The following is a 19662-nucleotide window of genomic DNA, read 5'->3' as shown; positions in this document are numbered from 1 at the left end:
AATGCAGTCTGGAAGAAAATATTTGTAAAATGTATTTGATTCGCAGCTGGAGAGATGGCTCAGCAGTTAACAGTGGTTGCTCTTGCAGAGGACCCAGGTTTGAGTCTCAGAACCCAGATGGCATCTAACTGTCTGTAACTCTGTGGCATTGCATGGCATGGATGCACTTGCACACATGCAGGCAATACACTCAAACACACAAAAATTTTTGAAAAATAATAAAATATTTAAACAACATTTGATAAAGGAAGAATATATTTGTAAAAACATTTGACTAGGGACTGGTGTCTTGAACTCTTTGTAAGAAGACAAACAAGTCAATTAACATGGGCAAGAAATGAACACATTTCATGAAGAAGTATGAATGGCCAACAAGAGCATGAAAATATGTTCAACGTTTTAGTCACTAAGGAAATGCAGATCAAAACCACAATGAGATACAACTTCCCACACACTAGGATGGCTAGACTAAAATAGACAGACAATAACAAGTGTTGGTTAGGGTGGGGAGAAACTGGAACTCTCATTCATCTGGTAATGGGGATGTGAAATAGTGCAACTGCTTTAGGAAACAGTTTGGCAGTTCCTCAAAAAGTCATTGTGTCACCATATGAGCTGGCAATTCCACTCCTAGATATGTATTCAAGGGAAATGAAAACATCCACACTGGAATGTGCATACAAATATACATAGCAGCTTTATTTGTCATGGTCCCAAACTGGAAAAAAATGTAAATATTCATTAACAGGCATCAACGGGTATTGGGGTTCACTTATACAAAGGGATAAAAACAAAGTGCTGATATACACACAACCACCTGGATACATCTCAAAAGAATGATGCTGAGAGGGCCACACACACACACTGTCGAGTTCATTTACAGAGAAGCCTAGAAAATACAAGTTAACCTCTAGCGACTGAAAGCAGTGATTTTAAGGGCAGGGAGGAGCTGAAAGGAGGAGATAGTTGGGGCACTAAGATGCTTGTATGTTCACTATCTTGATAGTAGGGATGGTTTTAGGACTACTGACACCAGTTATAACTCATCCAATCACACACTTGAAAACTTTACAGCTTACTATATGTCTACTGTATACTTCCCTAAATCTACCAAAGAAAGTTAATAATTCAGGAGCCTCCAAATCTACAGTAGGCCTACAGTTCTGCTCTCAGTGTTCCTAGGTGATGGAGAAGGACTAGGTTTAACCTTTTTGAACACAAAAGGAGGCACTGTGCTCCTTATGGATGTTCAAGGCCTTGAACTTGAAGCTACTTGCAATACAAGAACATAAGAATTTACAGAAGCCAGATGTGGTGGCCCATTCCTGCAATCCCAGCACTTAGGAGGCAGGAGGATTGAGAATTGAAGGCCACCCTGGGCTACACAGGGAGACCTAGGCTTAAAACAGTAACCTCCCCTCCCTCAAAAGAAGGCATCCAGAAATCTTAGACGGTCATTGCTTTGTGGAGTCATGTATGCACTGGGGCAGCAAAAACATGAAGCCAGCCACAAATTCCAGGGCAAGTGGGAACTGAGGAAGGTGATGGGATACCTCCATCCTCTCCCACACTATCTCGTCATGGGTGGCCGACTGCAGCCACCCAGATGCACATGTTCACAGATCTCAAGACTATCCAGATGACCACAACCCCAGGGCAGCAATCATTTAAACCAACCTTTCTTTCTCAGTAGCAGAATGACTGTTTCATGTTTAAGAAAATTGCTCCTCACCTGCGACCAGCTAGAGTCCAAATTTCTGTACTTGCTATCCTAGGTGCTTCAAACTCCTGACTAATTGAGCTTCTGACTCAGAACCATCCTAGAGAAACCTCAGTCTTCTGGGGTTCCCCAACACACCACACCCCTCGAACCCCAACCAGGCACTTTTCACCCCCCCCAAGTCCCTCTATTTTGTTTTCTGTCGGAAAAGCTGCCCTCTACACACTGGCAAGGGTGGCTAAGTTTCTCAATACCTTAAGCCTTTATACCCTAGCTGTCTGACATTTGGCAGTGGTAACAAAAACAGAAAGCAGGCGACTGATAGGACTGTCTGTTAAGAGACCAGGCTGTGCTCCCTTCAAGGTCTCAGAGTCACAGTGTGGGACCCTGGGAAGGAGGCCTGGAATTAAGCCTTATCATGACCTTTAACCACTACCTGTCTGTTTAACCCTGGGAATAGCCCTGCTCCACTGGGGGGGTGTCTTTCCTGGTAGCCTACCCTTTTATTTTTAAGCAACAGAAATGCGAACAATAGCATCTCGCAATGAATTTAGATGGGACTACTTACCAGCCGCACCGGGATGATGCTATAGCATTCATACAGCTCTTTTGAGAAGCACCCACAGTTTCAAATGGAAAAGAGTCCAAGGGTGAAGTGTCGGAGGACAGACAAGAAGAGGAGGGACTAGAAAGCAGCAGGAGTTTTCTCAATAGCTTAAGCCTTTATACCCTAGTTGTCCCTCAAAACACACATGAGAGCGATCAACCCCATTCCTCACCTAGCATGAGGAGTAGGGCTCCTTTTCCAGGCACCATATGAGGAAAAGCACAAGTGTCCCTTCTGGGTACTCTTACTTTATCCCATGAAAAACCCGTTCTTTTCATGTTGCATACCTGATTACCATACCTGAGAGAAATCACTACTTCCAACTAACTGAAAATATCTAGTAACAGGAGCTAAACTAGATTAAGAACTGACAAAAAGACATGTTGCCATTTATATAGGCAACCATTGGGGACCCTGAAGCATATCAGGCTACTCCAACATCATCAAAACACAGTACTCCGAATTTCTCCTGGCAGACCTGACTTTCACTGAAAATGCCTGCTTATGACCCTTCCTGTAGCAAGTCACCTCTGGGTGTAGATGCTGATGACTGTCTTGGAAGATCTACATCATTTGCTTCCCAGAGCCATGGAAACAGACATCCAACAGCATCCAAGAGCTCTGCCCAAACAGAGCCTTCTGCCATGGGCACCTGATCTGCATGGGGCCTGGCTTCCTGTATCCATGCCAGCTCTAGCAGAAATCCTCTGAGCAATTATCTCACCAGGCACTTAAAAGACACTGTTCTTAATACTTCTTTTCAACTGGAAACCAAAGCAGCAGATACTTTGGACTGCCTCCAGCAGCTGCTGGAGCCAACTACTACAAAGTCGAAGTCCAGCGTGCTAAGAGAGCAATGCTCTTTTCACAGGCACTCACTACTGCCCAGCACTGGGCTTAGAGTGCAGACACAGGGGAACACAACACACAGCTGCAGGCTTACAGACAAGAAGGCAATCACAGGACAAGGAGACGGGGATCTACTGGAGGGCACAGAGAAGCTCAAGTTACAAGAACAGTAGAACTTATGTAAAACATTTTATATACATAAAACGTGTGTGTGTGTGTGTGTGTGTGTGTGTGTGTGTGTGCGCGCGCGCGCATGTTTGTGTTCTGGAGTTATCCTTGTGACCAGGACTCCAAGTGGCATCCTGGATTTTCAGGTCTTTCCACACTTTGTGCAGGAGACAGAGGTCTTTGAACCTCATCTGTCTGGCAGGGAAGGTACACACTCCTCCAGAGTCCCCAAGAGCAGCTTCCACTTCATCTACCACCTGCCCTCAGGGTACACTGTATAATGAAGTCTCCCTCTCCCCTGGGACTGAAGAAAGCTGGAAGGTAGCCCTGCTGACCAGGATACTGGGCTGGGAGTACTAAGGTATAGCACTCCTGGGCTTCCTGGGACAGCAAAGGTGTAATAGGACCGCCATAAACTTCCCCTTTAGACTTCCCTCTTGGTTTTCAGTAAAGCACTATTTGAAGGGATTACTCTGTCTCTGCAGGGCTGAAAGGAAGGGGATGGGTCACGTCATCACAAGGACAAGAGGGGCCAGATGTGCTGCCACACTCATCAGGTGTGGCCCTGGGAAGGCCCCTTTCTCTAGCCTGAGCATTTCTCAGAGAATGGGGGCAGGGATGGACCTCAGGGCCTCTGAGCCACACCCTCTGTCTGAGGGATTTTCTTTTTTTATAAAGGAACAATTGCCAAACACTCTCATGTGGCATACTATCTCAAATTTTCAACTTATATTACCCCTAAATAAAATCAACGGCAACTTTACTATTCTAAGACATGTCATCTGAAAGATGGCTGCCCTAGTGGCCAGATTTACTTCAGGGTCCACCGCAGTGAAAATTTCTAACTTGTTGCCACCACATGGAGAAGCCTGAAGAGGGATGAGCAGATAAGCTGGAAGCTTTAGGCACTGGGGCAGGGGGTGGGGCTGGTGCACAAAGGCCAGAGTGGCCTTCTTTGGGTAGGAAGGAAGATGAGGAGGCGACTTAAGTCAGCAGTGTGCCAGGAGTACAAATGTTATGTCTTGCCCAGACTCTGCGCGTATGAGGGACCAGAGAAAAAGGGTTCCTTTCCCAGATAGTGAACGCTCAGGGTCTCAGATGTTAGCCCTCTTTGCAGGGCCACTATCTCATATGACATGTTTGGCATAGATCTTCCAAGCTGCAACAGGGGGACACCCATATAGGGTCCAAGTTTTCAAGCATACACCAGCTTGTGCTCCAGGACAGCAGGGTGTGTCTTTCCTGCAAGCTAATTTCACACCCCCTTCAATTTATACTCTTAATGGATTAAAGTGCTTTTAGTATCTTTGACCCAGAAACATAAACAACTCTTAAGGGGGGGGGCAGTGGCTACCCTAGTAACCACACTAACATATAACATGAGAGAGCACATGGGGCATCCCTCTGTAAACTCAAAGTTAACTGTGCTCAGAGTTGGCTTCAGGCAGCTGCTTCCCTCCTATCCACATCAGACATTTCTGGAGTGGATGGGAGAGACCAACTCTGAAATCCACAAACTGGCTCACCTGGAGACCCCATTCATGCACACATTCACATGTTCACACACACATGCACACACGCATTCATGCACATGTTCACACGTTCACGCACGCAGGAGTACCCTGCCTAGGCTCACTGATGAGCCTTCCCTTGCAGTCTCTAGGCATAATCAATGACTGGGGAGGAAGCCTTCGTTTTCCACCCACCAGGGAAGGACTAGGGTAGATAGCACTGGGGGGGGGGCAGCCTGCCACTCTGAGTTGCTTCATTTCCCCATCTCAGGGTGAGGCTGCACTAGGCATCCTCTCATCCCATAGGATGCAGTCATCACTGCTTTCACTGTCGCTTTCCTCCACAGGCTGAGCTTCCAGATGCTGGCTGATTGGCCCTTTTCCGTCTGAGGTTGATGGGCCAGCGATGGGCTGGTCGACGCTGGCCTTTTTCTCCCGAGCTTTTTCTTGTCGGGCCTTTTCCTCGAGGGCCTTTTCTTCACGAGCCTTTTCCTTGCGGGCCCTTTCTTCACGAGCTTTTTCCTCGCGGGCCTTTTCTTCATCATCATCGTGGAGGCGCAGATGGCGACACAGCTGCAACTTGCAGAGGAAGACCTGGCTGCACTGCTCACACACATAGGACTTCTGGCCATTGGGGCCGCTGCTGCAGCAGCTGCTGGTGGGGCCGCTGCTGCAGCAGCTGCTGGTGATGGTGCTGCTGCTTGGCTGGGGCTCCGCAGAGCTGCCCTCTCCACCCAGCTCCGCACCCTCGTGAGGACCCTGCCTGCTGGGCTCCAGGAGCATGCAGCCACGCCCCAGCACCTTCCCACCGTCGGGATGGTCGGCCAGCAGCACCCCGCCGTGCACTGCCTGGTGCTTGAAGAGGTTGGCTCGGCGGCCGAAGGTCTTGCCGCAGTCGCTGCATTCGTAGGGCTTTTCGCCGCTGTGCACCCGCAGGTGTTGGCTAAGTCCGGAGCGGCCACGGAAGGCCTTGCCACACTGCCGGCACGTGAAGGGCTTGTCCCCCCTGTGGCTGCGCTGGTGGTGGATGAGCTGCGAGATGCCTTTGAAGGCCTTGCCGCACTCGGGGCAGACGTAGGGCTTCCGGCCACTGTGCGTGCGCTGGTGCTCGATGAGGTTGGAGCTGCGGCTGAAGGACTTGCCGCACTCGCCGCACTCGTAGGGCCGCTCGCCGCTGTGGATTCGGGCATGCTCCAGCAGCGCGAAGCTGCGGCGGAACACCTTCCCACATATGCGGCAGACGAACGGCATCTCGGTGCTGTGGATGATCTGGTGCTTGGCGAGGTTGGAGCTACGAGTGAAGGTCTTGCCGCACTCGCCGCACTCATAGGGCTTGTCTCCGGTGTGGATGCGCTGGTGCTCCAGCAGGGCCAAGCTGCGACGGAACAGCTTGCCGCAGTCGCTGCACTCAAAGGGCTTCTCGCCGCTGTGGATGACACGGTGCTTGATCAAATTGGAGCTGCGGCTGAAGGATTTTCCGCACTGCTGACACAGGTATCGCCTATCCGGGCCTCTGGGGTACTGTGGCCTTCCAATGTGTTTCTTCTGATTGTGCCTGAAGGTGAGCGGCCTTCTGATGGTGTCTCCAAGGAGACCTCTTCCAGAAGGGTTTGGGTTTGAAGCCACTGTATTGCTACTGCTGTTTACTGCATCTGCAAAGACAGAGAGTGCCATTAGCAGTGCCTCCCCTCCCTGGGCTTCTGTTGAGGGTTCTCCCATTTTCATTTTCCTAACCGACTGATGAGCAGAAAACCATCAGGTGGGCCAAAGGGAGAGCACAGAGACAGAATGTGCTGTTAACAGGGGTGTAGATGGTGGGAGACAGCAAGGGGCATAGTCTCCTTTCACTCAGTACCAGGATGAGACAGAGGGGAGCCTTGGGGAGACTGAATCCCCGAAGAGGATCCAAAATGCCAGAGTCCACACCACCCTCAGTTGTTCTTTCTCCTTGACTCCAGCAAGCTGGCCTGGTGTCCCAGACTCACCTGCACAGGGTCCTGCTGCAGTCCCGGCTCTGCCTTCTTCAACCCAGGGCCTCTCACCTCTCTCCAGCTGGGACACCATGTGAGGCTTGGTGACAGCAAGTCCTGTTCATGGAAATAAAGTACATCAGCATTCTTCTACAAAAGGACACAGTCATTCCTGAACACAGCTCTGCCTTAGTGTGTTCAGAGAGCAAAGAACTCTCCAGAACACACTGTGAAGGTCCAGAGAAACATCACTCCTTGTCATGTGCTTGGAAGCACCATGTTTCACAGTTAAACTAGGAATTCCACAAGTCTTCTGGAAAGGAGATGTATCCCTATCTTTGTCTTGATGGTCAGAAAGAACCTAGGAGAAGGAACTAGTCTCCCTCCAAGGGGTCAAATGACAGGAGTAGTCCAGTCAGGAAGAAAATGGAGGACAGCTCATTTTCACACACCTCTATGGCAAAGGCAGTGAGTAAACCATCTCAGCCAGGAAGATTCCAGCAGGGAGGAAGACCCCAGCTTGGCTAGTGCTTAGTGCTTTCAAGCTCTTCTACTCACTGAGCCTGGGAATCTTGGTTTTGCTGGCATAAATATATAAATATTCCAGTGTAATTGATATCTATCTTTCAAGTAGAACTATGCTTCATTAATCTATGGTTTTATGTACCAAATTAGTCTGATAGGTCATTACTGAAATCTATTAGGCCTACAAATTTTTCTGAAGCACTTACAAGTCCAATCTGTTTAGTGGAAAGCTATTGTGGTCATACCTCCTGACCTACAACAAGTTACGAGTCTGGTGGAGAAATGTATTTATTTTTGTGCTCATAGTAAACAAGCAAGGAAATTCAAAATGAGAGCCTAGAGGCAGAGTACGTGGGACGAGGTGTGTGTATGTGGTAGGGTCACTTACCCACAGACACCAAATTGTTGTAGTTCTCCAGCATCACTTGCTTGTAGAGAATCCTCTGTTTGAGAGTCAGAAGCTTCCATTCTACCTTTGTGAAGCACACAGACACATCCTCGAAAGATAATGACACCTAAAAGAAGCCATTTATGTGGTAGGGAATTCAGTCTGATGAGCCAACAGCAAGAAAACATGGGGTCCCCCTACCCAGGAGAGCTCAGCAACCAGAAGGTCAGCTGCAAGCAGCACTGTCTCTGGCAAAATAGCAGACATAAGTGGAAAGTCCAGTGCATGAAACTCAGGAAAGAGGCATGAAGTGGAAGGCAGCCAAAGGCCCGAGAGTCCCAGGATCCATGCAGAGCAGGAAACAGAGACTGCTCTGGGGCAGCGAGGGAGAAGCTACCCAACTTACCTTGGACTTTGCTCTGAGAATGGCCGCCATCGTCAGGGCTCTGACCACACCACAGCTGAAAGGCTGAGGGAAGATAAAGAGCCCAATGAGATCAGGCTGCTCAAAAGCCAACTGCAGCTTGTTTTAAACCCTTGGATTTCCTTGTCAAATGACAGCAAGCAAGGCAAAGCTGTGGTGTGTGTTAGTGAGAATGAGCAGAGGGAAAGATGGTTTGCTTCTTGAGAGGTCCATGGATTCAGTACCTATAGTCTCCTTGAAAGAAGAGGCCACTGATCACCACCCCATCCTTATAGTTTGGTCGGGCTGCTGCAGCAAAGTACCACATGCTGGGGGGGAGGGTCTGTATCTTCACATGACTGTCTTCTTTTTGTGTGCTTGGATCCAGATTTCCCTTGTTTTATAAGGACACTATTCATTGAGTTAGGTCTGCCCTACTCCAATATGACCTCATCGTACCTTGATTACATCCGCAAAGCCCTATTCCAAGTGACGGTATCTTTCCAGGTAGCTGGGAATAGGATATTAACCTATCTTTTGTAGGGATGCAATGCAGCCCTCGACACATTCCCAAATTGAGCTTCCAGGCTCTTCTGTCTCCCAATTCAGTAGGCAAAGAGCCAGGGCTCCCATGATCACTTTGTTTAATTTATTATTTTTATTTTATGCATATGAGTGTATTGTCTGCATGTGTCTAAGTGTATAGTGTCATACAATGCCTGTAGAGGTGATGTCAGGTTGAGAAGTCTGATGTGGTTTCAAGGGAGCAGAGAGAGTAACAGGCCCAGGACATGCACCTCTCCCTCAGTGGAGCCAGCTGGGTGTTTGTGCTATTGAGAACAGGCACAAAGGATGAGACCAAGTGAAAACAGTGGGAAGTTGGTTTTCATTCCAAGGGCACAAAGAGGGTGAACAGAGTAGACAAAAATCAACTTAGCCTCAGACTTCTCCACATCAGTTGTCAATGACCAGTTACTCCAAGAATGCTGTTTTATCTTATTTGAGATCAACAGAATGAATGTCCTGCATAGAGCAGCAGAGAAACAAGGAGGGGGCCAAGAGGGGCAGTGGGTCAAGAGAAGTTTATGTCCTGGTGGGTGACTACAGCTTCTGTTTGCCAATGACAAGGACACTACAGAGGGAAAGGAGGCAGAGTCCAGGGAATACAAGGAAGTTATAATATTCACCTGGCCCAGAGTATCAGGCATCAGTGCCTAAATAAGACCTGTGTAATGACACCAACAGTTCACACGCCAGTGTGGATGAGGAAAATTTCACAAGGTCCCCCTTCTAGATGAAGAGCTATGGGCAATCAACAACAAAAAGAAAGTATGAAGTAAGTCAGTATTCTCCAAGGAGGAGATATCTAATTTCACATGGTCAACCCTGAACATATATACACAACACTAAATTGACACAGTGCAGTGCATTATATATATAATATATATTATGTATATGTATAGGTAACAATAATCAAAGAAGAGGATGATAAATTGAGAGGGGAAGTGGAGAGGGAGAGGGAGGGATAGAAATGATGTAAATACAGTACTCATGCAAGAAATACTAAACATTTTTTGGTCTTTTTGAGACAGGGTCTCCCTGTAGCCCCAGCTGTCCTGGAACTCACTATGTAGACCAGGATGGCCTCGAACTCACAGAGATCTGCCTGTCTCTGCCTCCCGAGTGCTGGGATTAAAGGTGTGTGCCACCTCACCCAGTGAAATAATAAACATTTTTTTAAAAAGTGCCCTTACATCCCTTAGCATCCTAGGCACTGTCAATCAACATTGATCAAATATAAAAAGTTGTATTTCTGATGAGGAAGCGTCTATTAATCAGACAAAAAGGAACCCTTAATGTGGGACAGATACTAGAACCATTAGGTGAAAGACTGAGGGAGACTGGACATGACACGGTAAACTGTGACCTCTTAAACTTAATGTGGAGCAAAGAATGGGGCAGACCTGCTTCCAGGATACAGGGGAAGGACTCTGGCCACAAGAATATAACTCCACCCTAATACAGCCTTTGAACTCAATCTGAACTCAACTGAACCTCTGGACTCAATGTCTACAGTTCAGAGGAGCTATGGGCCAGAGGTGACAGCCAGGTACAACAAGGGTGTGATCCAGCTAATCCAGAAGGTGTACACTTCCGCCAGGCAACCAGCACAGTCTCAGTGAACTAGTATCAAGGGTGAAAGGAGGCTGGAAGTCCATTCTACAGATGAAAGAGATTTAGTCCTCTAAGATGCCAATGTGAATGACAGAGTCAGCAAAGGCACTAAGGATGATGGGGACTCTGAAGTGGCCATTAGGGGTAGAAGCATCAGTGCTCATGTATTGGGTGGATAATGGCACTGGGGCACAGCAGAAAATATCCTTTTTAAGAAATGCATATTGAAGGTTGGAAAGATGCCTCAGCAGGTAAAGCACTTGCCTTGCAAGCCTGGCAACCTGAGTTTAGATCCTTGGAACCTACATACAGGTGGAAGCAGAGAACCCTTTCCCCAAACAATAACAAATAAAAATTTAAAAGAAAAGCATATTGAACAATAGCAACATGCACAACAACATCAACAACAACAAGAAACCATAAACAAGGCAAAAATGGTCATCACTGCTAAGCCTGGGCTTCCTTACACTAGTCTTTCTGCCTATCTGCGCAGTTCACAATGTTTGCTATTGTTTGAATCTTAAAGTCAACAAAAGGCCCAAACACTGGAGTGTCAGTCCTCAGGGTAAGCAATACTGGAAGGTGCATTGGTTAGGTTACTTTTTTCATTGCTATGACAAGATACCTGACAAAAGCAACTTAAGGAAGAAAGGGTTTATTTTGGCTCACAGTTTGAGAGGACACAGTCCATCACCGGGAAGAAGCTATGATGGCAGGAGCATAAGCCAGCTGGTCACCCTGTGTTCAGTCAAAGAAACAAAAACAGATGAATTCCAGTGCTCAGCTTACTTTCTCTTTTTCCCTTTCATTCAGTCCAAGACCCAAGCCCTGGGACAATGCCACCCATATTTATGGTGAATCGACCTTCCTCAGTTAAGCCTCTCGAAATGCCCTCACCCACATGCCCAGAGAAGTGTCCCTGAGGTAATTCCAAATCCAGTCCAGTTGGCAATGAAGACTAAAAAAATATATATATTTTATTGGGGCTGGCAAGATGGCTCAATGGTTAAGACCACTGGCTGTTCTTGCAGATCTGTTTGAATCCCAGCACCCACATGGAGGCTAACAACTGTCCATAACTCAAGTTCCAGGAGATCTGACGTCCTTGTCTGTCCTCAAAGGGCAGTGCACGACACGGGTGCACTAACACATATGCAGGCAATACACTCATAGACATAAAAATAAATAAAATTTAAATATATGTGTCCTGCCTGCCTGCAGTGCACCTGTGTCGTGCAATGCCCGTAGAGGTCAGAGGAGGGTGTTGAAGCCCCTGGAACTGGAGTTATGGATGGCTGTTAGCTGCCATGTGGGTGCTGGGATTGAAACCCGGGTCTTCTCTAAGAGCAGTCAGTGCTCTTAGCCACTGAACCATCTCTCCAGCCCCTATTATTTTTATTTTATGTGTATGAGTGTTTTACCTGCATGCATGTAAGTGCACTACATATGTGCAATGCCTGCAGAGGCCAGAACATGGTGTGGGATTCCCTGGAATTGGAGTTACAGATGGTTGTTAGCTGCCATGTGGGTTCTGGAAATCAAACCCAGCCCCTGTGGAAGAACAGTAAGTGTTCTTAACTGCTGAATAGCCTATCCAGCCCCAACAATGAAGAGTTTAGAAAACAATTTTTATTATTTTTCTTTTATATGTATGAGTTTTGTGTAGTATGTAATGTAAATGTACCACATGTGTGCAGTGCCCACAGAAGCCAGAAGAGAATCTCCTGGAGCTGGAGTTAGGATGGTTGTTAGCTGCCTCATGGGTGATGGGACTCAAACCTGGGTCTTCTGAAAGAGCAACCAGTGCTCTTAATTTCTGAGCCATCTCTCCAGCCCGTTGTGCATGTTTATTAAAAATATTTTATTATTTTTATTTTATGTATATGAGTGTATTACTTGCATGTATGTAAGTGCACCCATTTTGTGTAATGCCCATGATGATTAGAAGAGGGCATCGGATTCCCTGGAACTGGAGTTATGGACAGTTGTTAGCAGTCATATACGTGCGTGGAACTGAACCCAGGTTCTCTGCAAGAGCAGCCAGTGCTCATAACCGCTGAGTCATCTCTCCAGCTCTGACAATGAAGATCAAGTCTCATAATTGGTGACAGAACCTTTAGGCCTACTGGGAGGTTTATACGTCCTCCTCACTGTGCTCTCAAAGGGGTCAGTGTGATTCTGGCCTTTCCCCCTCCTTTTTTGCTTTCTTATGATGGAGTAAGTGGCTTTTCTGTGCCATATTGGTGTGTTCTGGCCATGATGCACTGTCTTGTCACAGGTTCAAAATCACAGCCAATCAATTAGGAACTGAGAGCTCCAAATCTGTGAACCCAAACAACCCTTTTCTCTTTATAAACTGATTATATCAGGCATTTTCTCATTGTAATAAAAAGCCAACTAATAGTGTTCAAAAGTTAAAGGGAAAAAAACACTATAGAAACCATTTGGCTAGGTTTCTATAAACTGTAGGCTAGGACCTGGTTCAGCTGATAACATGCTTGCCTATTAAGCATAAGTTCTGAGTTTAAGCCCCAGAATTAATGTAAAAAAGCTAGACCTGGTGGCCCACACTTGTAATTCCAGAGCTAGGAAGACAGAGACTGGTGGACCCCTGGGGCTCAGTGGCCAGTCAGCCTAACCTCGGTGAGCTCCAGGATAAATGAGAGAAACTGTCTGAGAAAAACAAGGACGATGGCTACTGAGGGGCAACATCTGAGGTCATCCTCTGGCCTCCACATGTATGCTCACACATGTGCATGTTAATCTTCATACACAGGAGCACTCATATACGAACATAAAAATAAATCATTTAGGGTGGTGCGATTGCTCAGTAGGTAAAGTGCTAAGACTGGAGTTTGGATTCCACCACCCTTGTTAAGTGCTAGGTGGGGTGGTGGCCTGTCTGTAATCCCAGCATACAGGAGGTAGAGACAGGATCTTCACAGCAAGCTGGCTAGCTACACTAATTAGCCCAATTGACTATCTCTGAGTTCAAGAGAGGGACCCTACCTCCATATATAATGTGGAGAGTTATCTGACATCTACCTCTGACCTCCACATACATGTGCATGGGCACTGGCTCACAAAGATGTGTTTTCACACATGTGAACACACATCCACACATATATACCACACACACACACACACACACACACACACGCACAGATAAGTAAAAAAAAGCCATTTGGATGGTTCCTCAACAAGTTAAACACAGTTACCATATGACCTAGCAATTCTTCTACTGAGTAGAAACAGAGTAACTGAAAAAGGGCATTTAAAGAAAAACCTATACGGCTACGTTCAGAGCAGCATTAGTCACATTAGTCCAAAGGTGGAAAGATTCCAAATATCCATCAACAGACAAATGGATAAACACAGCATGGGTGTATATAAACAATGGAGTATTATTTGGCCATAAAAAGGAAGGAAATTTTGATGTATGCTACAACACAGATGAACCCTGGGGGATATTTTGCCAAGTGAAAAATGCCAGATCCCAACACAAAAGGCCACATATTGTATATATGATGTAATATGGTATTTCACAAGAGCTGTCTTGACCTAGTTTTAAAGTTGTGGCTAAAATCTCTTTTCTGTCTTATATAGGCAGCTTGCTAAGCCCCCATTCCCACTATGTCCTCTTATCAGAGTCCCAGTCTCTAGGGTCACTAAACACCTAATCCCAACTGCTTCCTTATCAGGTTCCCACTCTGGGACCAGATACCTGAAAACTAGGGGGTCCTTATGTCCAAGAGACCACAAAAGTTTTCAAATTAGCCAACCCAGAGGGGACCCTCCCACCCCCGTTATACATAAGTTGCCCTGACAGTTCCCACTTGCTGCTGTTACCCTGTCCCTGAGTGCATGTCCACATGGCCCCATGTGGCTATGCTCTCTCTGCCTTTCATTTGCCCCAGTGTCACTATGTTCTGAGACATAATCCCCCAAATCTTTATAAAACACATGGCGAGTTCAAAAGAGGCAAATATATAGCTGGAAAGCTGACTGCCTACGGCTGGGGGCCTGGGGATGGAGAGTCCAGGGGTTTATGGACAATGGAGTGAGGACAATGCTGTGGAATTGGATACAAGAAGGATTGGATAGCACACTGAATGTCGCCACACAGTTTTTTTAGAAAAAAATATTTTTATTATTTTTATTTCATGTGTATGTGTGTATTGTCTGCATGTAGGTAAGTGCACCCGTGCCGTGCAATGTCTGCGGAGGACAGAAGAGGCTGTTGGGTCCCCTGGAACTGGAGTTATAGACAGTTGTTAGCTGCCATGTGGGTGCTGGGATTTGAACCCAGGTCTTCTCATCCACTGAGCCATTTCTCCAGCCCCTGCACAGTTCGTGCAATGCCAGCAGAGGACAGAAGAGGCTATCAGATCCCCTGGAACTGGAGTTACGGACAGTTGTTAGCTGCCATGTGGGTGCTGGGATTCGAACCCGGGTCTTCTGCAAGAACAACCAGCATCCTTTAACCGCTGAGCCATCTCTCCAGCCCCCAAAGTTTTTTTTTAAAATGGTGCTTTGGGGCTGGAGAGATGGCTCAGCAGTGAAGAACACTGGCTGCTTTTGCAGAGGACCTGGGTTCAATCCCCAACAACCACATGGCGGCTTACAACCATCCCTAACTCCAGTTCCAGAGTTTCCAACACCCTCCTCTGATCTTTGTGAGCAGTGGTTGACGTGACTGCACTTAGATACATGCAGTGCACTTACATACACCTATACACATAAAATTAAAAAAAAATAAAATATTTAAATGCCTTTTAGCTTATGTGACTGTCACCTCAATGAGAAAGAAGGGACAGAAGGTTGGGGAGATGGCTCAGCCCATAAAGTGCTCAGGAGGGCCTGAGCTGGACAGCAGTTGAGGAAGATCTCTCCACAATGACCTCTGGTCTCCCTGCACACACATGATGTCCACCCACTCACACCCACACCCACACTCAAAGAGAAAGGGGCTCCTGTGATCATTTGGATACCCATAAGTCATATGTGCATTTCCTTATGGACACTGCAACACTAAAGGCGTGTGGGAGAGGAATGACCCAAACTTACAAATGTTTCAGGTTAAAATGATTGTTTGAAATGCAAACATGGAACCATGGAGATGGTTTAGCAGATAAGAGCGCTAGCCACACAAGTCTGGCATTCAAGCTCGATCCCTGGAACCCACAGAAAAAACAAGATGTTATGCTGCAAATCTGTAATCACAGCACTCCTTAGACCAGAGGGGAGGCAGTGACAGAATCACCTGTAAGCGTGCCGGTCAGCTAGTCTGGAGCATGCAGGACTGTAGAAACAGGAGGAACCCTACCCCAACAAGGTGGAAGGCAAACCAACTCCCAAAAGTTGACCTCTGACCTCCACATGTGTGCTGTGGCTCTCCTGTCCTCCTGTTTTCCCTTCCTCCTTCCCTCCCCCTCCCTTCTCACATAAAAAATAAATAATAAATAAGAAAAATAACATAAGGTTGTTTGTTCGCTACCATAATGGTACTGCAATGTCACTATTCATTTTCGGGAAGCTGTAAACAAGAGGCAGCATTTCTCATCTCCCCACACTGTTGTGTTCCTCTAGAGCCAGGCTCCATGGCTCTAGATTCCACCTGTGGAACCGTACCAGCCCTGTATTTTATCAGCGGAAGATCAAGCGGTGGGGCCGACCACAGGAGGGGGCTGCGCTCCACCAGTCAGCCATGATGTCAGCTCCTATAGACAGGGTACACTCTGTCCTCAGGGGAACCCAGGTAACTCCACTCTGGTGGCTGTGGACCCTAGTGCAGGGACAAAGAAGCACCTGGAAGTAGCTTGGTGGAACTGGGCAGCAGTTTCCTCTCACTGGACCGGCCACCCTTTTGGGCTGCCAGAACACAGGACAGGCTCTGGGATGATTCTAGGCTGGGAACTCAGGTTTTCCCCAATACAAGGCTAGGCCCACCCAGGGAGCATCCATTAGGCTCAAGGCCCTGAGCAAGCAGATTAACTATGAACTCAACACCCCCTTCCTCCACGCCTCAGCCCTGCGGGGGGCCTTGCCCACAGGCTAGTTGCAGGTTTCTCTATCCAGCCTTGCTAGCATAGGGTGGGAGGGGGAGGCGGGTGAGAAGGACCCGGATGCCTGCTGCAGGAAAACCTGAGAGAAAAAAGGGCCAACCCAGCAGCAGGGAGAGCGCCATCCTGCACTTTACCACGAGGTGGGGCACTTTTCCCAGACAAACCAGAAACCCACCCGCAAACGGCAAGAAAAGCATCCAGAATCCTCCTTAGCCGCATTGCATTGGGAATTTGGGCCTTTTCAGCCACAAGGGACGTACAGGTTACTTTGTGGGCAACTTTCCCGGGGGTCTATCAACTAAAGACCCCCAACTACCTCTTCTCATCTCCACCTGCTTTTCTTACTGTGAGGCTTTAGTCACCTGTCGCCTGCCTACCTGGTAGAATGGCCAGGGAGGGACAGCTGAGGAGCTGAGAACTGAGGCCTGACCCTTCATGCAGCCTGGACCCCCGAAGTCCTCTGGGATCTCGCTTGTAACTGCTGCCTCCGGGGTGGTGGGGGGCAGAGGCTGACTGAGATGTAAAGAGGGGGCCACTACTCACAGATGCTTGCTGAGGGATCTTTTGGACAGGTGGGTCAGAGCCTGTCCAATTTTCTGCCTACAGTCCTACCAAGATTGCTTGTGTCACTCATAATAAAGCCACACGGTCCTTTCCAACCTCTTCCTTCCCAACTCCTCTCCCTGCCCCAGTCAAACTGGCCTTAAAGCTCTACCTCTCCTGAGTCAGGGCCTTTATATCCCTTCTGCCTAGAATGCTTTTCCAGAACAGAAACACATGACTTACTCTTTCATGACACTTTCAAATTTTGGCAGAAATCTTGACTTTGAAGAGACCTAGTCTAACTACAGTACCTAAATTTGCAAATGGACTTCCCTTTCCCAGACGACTTTTCTTTCTTTCTTTTTCTTTTTTTACCCCCAGACTACCTTTAACATGTAGTTACTAGTTTAAAACAGTCATGGTTGTCTGTGCTCAGTCATCTAAGTCCAGCTACAAAGAAGAGATTTTTGACATCTTGTTCCCTGATAGATCTCAGAAGTCTGCAGCAGCCTGGCTCCTAGTGGGTGCCTGGTAGATCCTGGTTAGATGGAACTAGTCATAACTAGCCCTGAACTGTGGGCACAGTTCCCTCTTCAGCTCAGCTCTGCTCATTCCCTCACACCCTTTCCCCACCTTCCATTCTACCCTCATTTCCTCTGCCTTGGCTTGGCTAAGCTTACTACCCTTCCCTGGAATGGGGGTGTCATGTTGGACACTGGTCAACACACACAACTGAAAAGGCACAACTCTCCACTCCTGAGAGTCACCGATACATGGTTTTAGCTTCCTGTCTCAGTCTGGGAACCATTAGGGCCTGTGCTTGTTGACAGCTGGCCAGGTGCCCCTGGGTAACCGTGCCATATCCTCACAATGCAAGCCTGCCCAGAGTTCCCACACCCAGAGGTGCAAAATCCAAACTTACCTGGGCAGATCAGCTACGCAATCCTCTTACACCAGCTCCAGGAAAAGTGGGTGAAAATCAGGAGAGAAACGTGAAAACAGAGCTGCAGCTCCTGCAGCGTCCAAGTGGCTCCTTTTCCCTGGCGCTCCTGGAAGGGAGCATCCCCCAAACCCAGCCCAGCTGCTCTAGGCGCGCTGGCCCACCGCCCAGGGTGTCCCCAACTGTCGCCACCCCCGCTCCTCCTCCCCCCACCTGCTGGCCACCTGTGTCCTCCCTCTCGCACCCCTGCTTAGATGGGCCGGTCCCCCGCCTCCTGCCTGCGTGCCTACCTGCGCTCCGGAGGCCTGCCTGAGGGCCTCCCCTCCTGCCAGCCCCCCACCCCTCGGCAGGATGGAGGCCAAGGCTGCTGCCTCCTAGAAGCCTTCCAGCAAGGCGTCCCTGAGAGGCTCGGGTCTCCCAGATCAGTGTCGACCTCACCTCTGCTCAGGAAGCGCGTCCTGCGTGACTGACCGTCGATCGGGTCCGCTGCTGCTGCGGAGAAGCTGGGAGAGAGAGGGCGGGGCCGGGTCGACGCGGCGTGGGAACGGGGCGCGGGGGGGGGGGCACGGAGCATGCGCGGCGCTGCAGGAGGGCGGCCCCGCTCGTGCCTGCGCACCACACGGGCGTCTAGTCTGGAGCCCCACGCACCCCGGAGCACTTCCGTTTTCCATCTGGTGTGCTCCTAGGGGGTGCGGTTGCAGTGGTCGCCATACCATATTCCTGAAGGGGGCAGGGAAAAACTCCCTTAGCCTCCCATCGTTGGTGGAGCACCTCCCATGGAACAGACCACTGGGCATTACATCCATCCATCCATTTGTCCACTTCTCTAGCATCAGGTGGTCGAGATTCGTTCCTGTGAGCAGGAAGGGAAAGGATCTGAAAGAGACACTGGTGCCTGAAAAGGGACTTAGAGGAAGTCAGAAAATGCAAAAAGTGATGGGTGATCTACTGGGTGCAAACCTTTTGTCTCAGATTACACCATGTGAGCAGTAAGCTCCTCCCTCCCCAGGGCGGGGGTGGACAGTAGGGTTGCCATTTTCTCACTGGCCAAAATCCACATGATGGAACCAGGATAGAAACCCAGGGTCGACTTGGGCACTGTTCTGTCTATAGTTGTGAGATCTTCCAAGAAAAGTTAGGAGTATGAAAAAGAGTAAAAGATAAGAAGGAGGGCTGGAGAGCTGGCTCAGTGGTTAACACCACTGCCTCCTTAACAGCACTGGCTGCTCTTGTAAAAGAACCGAGTTTGATTCCCAGCACCCACATGGTGCTAACAACTGTCCATAACTCCAGTTCCAGGGGATCCAACATTCTCTTCTGAACTTTATGAGCATTGCGCGACCCAGGTGCATTTACACACATGCAGGCAATACATGCATATACATAAAATAAAAAATAATAAAATATAAGTATTTTTTAAAAAAAGATAACAAGGAATCCCAGCCATGTTTCCTGTCCCAGCACTGCCTCCCAAATCTGGCTGCCAGGAACTGAGCTGTACCTCTCCTACAAAGCTGACCCAGATCGCTTATCTTCAGGTGGCCCTAGAACTAGACCAGGACACCTTAGCCCATGGTAAGGAGCCCTTTGTAAGCCTGTGCTCCCAGGATAAGGCTGTCATGTGACCCAGGCTTAGGGAGAAGGCTGGAACGCCCACTCAGGGCGCTTCTGGCTATAGCATGTGGAGATCATAAGGGCCAAGGGCAAGCACAGTTTTGGAGCCCCTTCCCTGGAATAGAGGCAGGGAGACCTCCAGGGACCCTCAGCCGTGGGCTCCAATGAAGAGATGTCTGCTTGC

At 48.3% G+C, this 19662-nt stretch overlaps 1 protein-coding gene across 5 annotated transcripts; it reads right to left on the bottom strand.

Annotated features, from left to right (window-relative positions):
* Positions 1-678: 678 nt before the first annotated feature.
* On the bottom strand, positions 679-18366 carry Zfp92 (ZFP92 zinc finger protein). 5 transcript variants are annotated; one of them, XM_029561824.1, is made up of 8 exons: positions 18303-18352; positions 17847-17881; positions 10986-11054; positions 9329-9443; positions 8145-8207; positions 7739-7865; positions 6841-6942; positions 679-6507 (listed from the first exon to the last, which is right to left on the bottom strand). In XM_029561824.1, exons 4-8 carry the CDS (start codon positions 9347-9349, stop codon positions 5123-5125), a joined length of 1698 nt encoding a protein of 565 aa, XP_029417684.1. In that variant the 5' UTR covers positions 9350-9443; positions 10986-11054; positions 17847-17881; positions 18303-18352; the 3' UTR covers positions 679-5122. The 5 variants fall into 5 exon arrangements, with proteins under 5 accessions (XP_029417684.1, XP_029417685.1, XP_008827733.1 ...); XM_029561825.1 differs by lacking the exon at positions 9329-9443 and having other exon boundaries at positions 18303-18357; XM_008829511.1 differs by lacking the exons at positions 9329-9443; positions 10986-11054 and having other exon boundaries at positions 18155-18366.
* Positions 18367-19662: the final 1296 nt, after the last annotated feature.

Source organism: Nannospalax galili, unplaced genomic scaffold (genome assembly GCF_000622305.1).
Source record: "Nannospalax galili isolate Female #2095 unplaced genomic scaffold, S.galili_v1.0 scaffold513, whole genome shotgun sequence".
Classification (NCBI taxonomy): domain Eukaryota; kingdom Metazoa; phylum Chordata; class Mammalia; order Rodentia; family Spalacidae; genus Nannospalax; species Nannospalax galili.
Note: the sequence above shows the minus strand (reverse complement) of the source record. Positions and strands in the feature narration are given on the sequence as shown.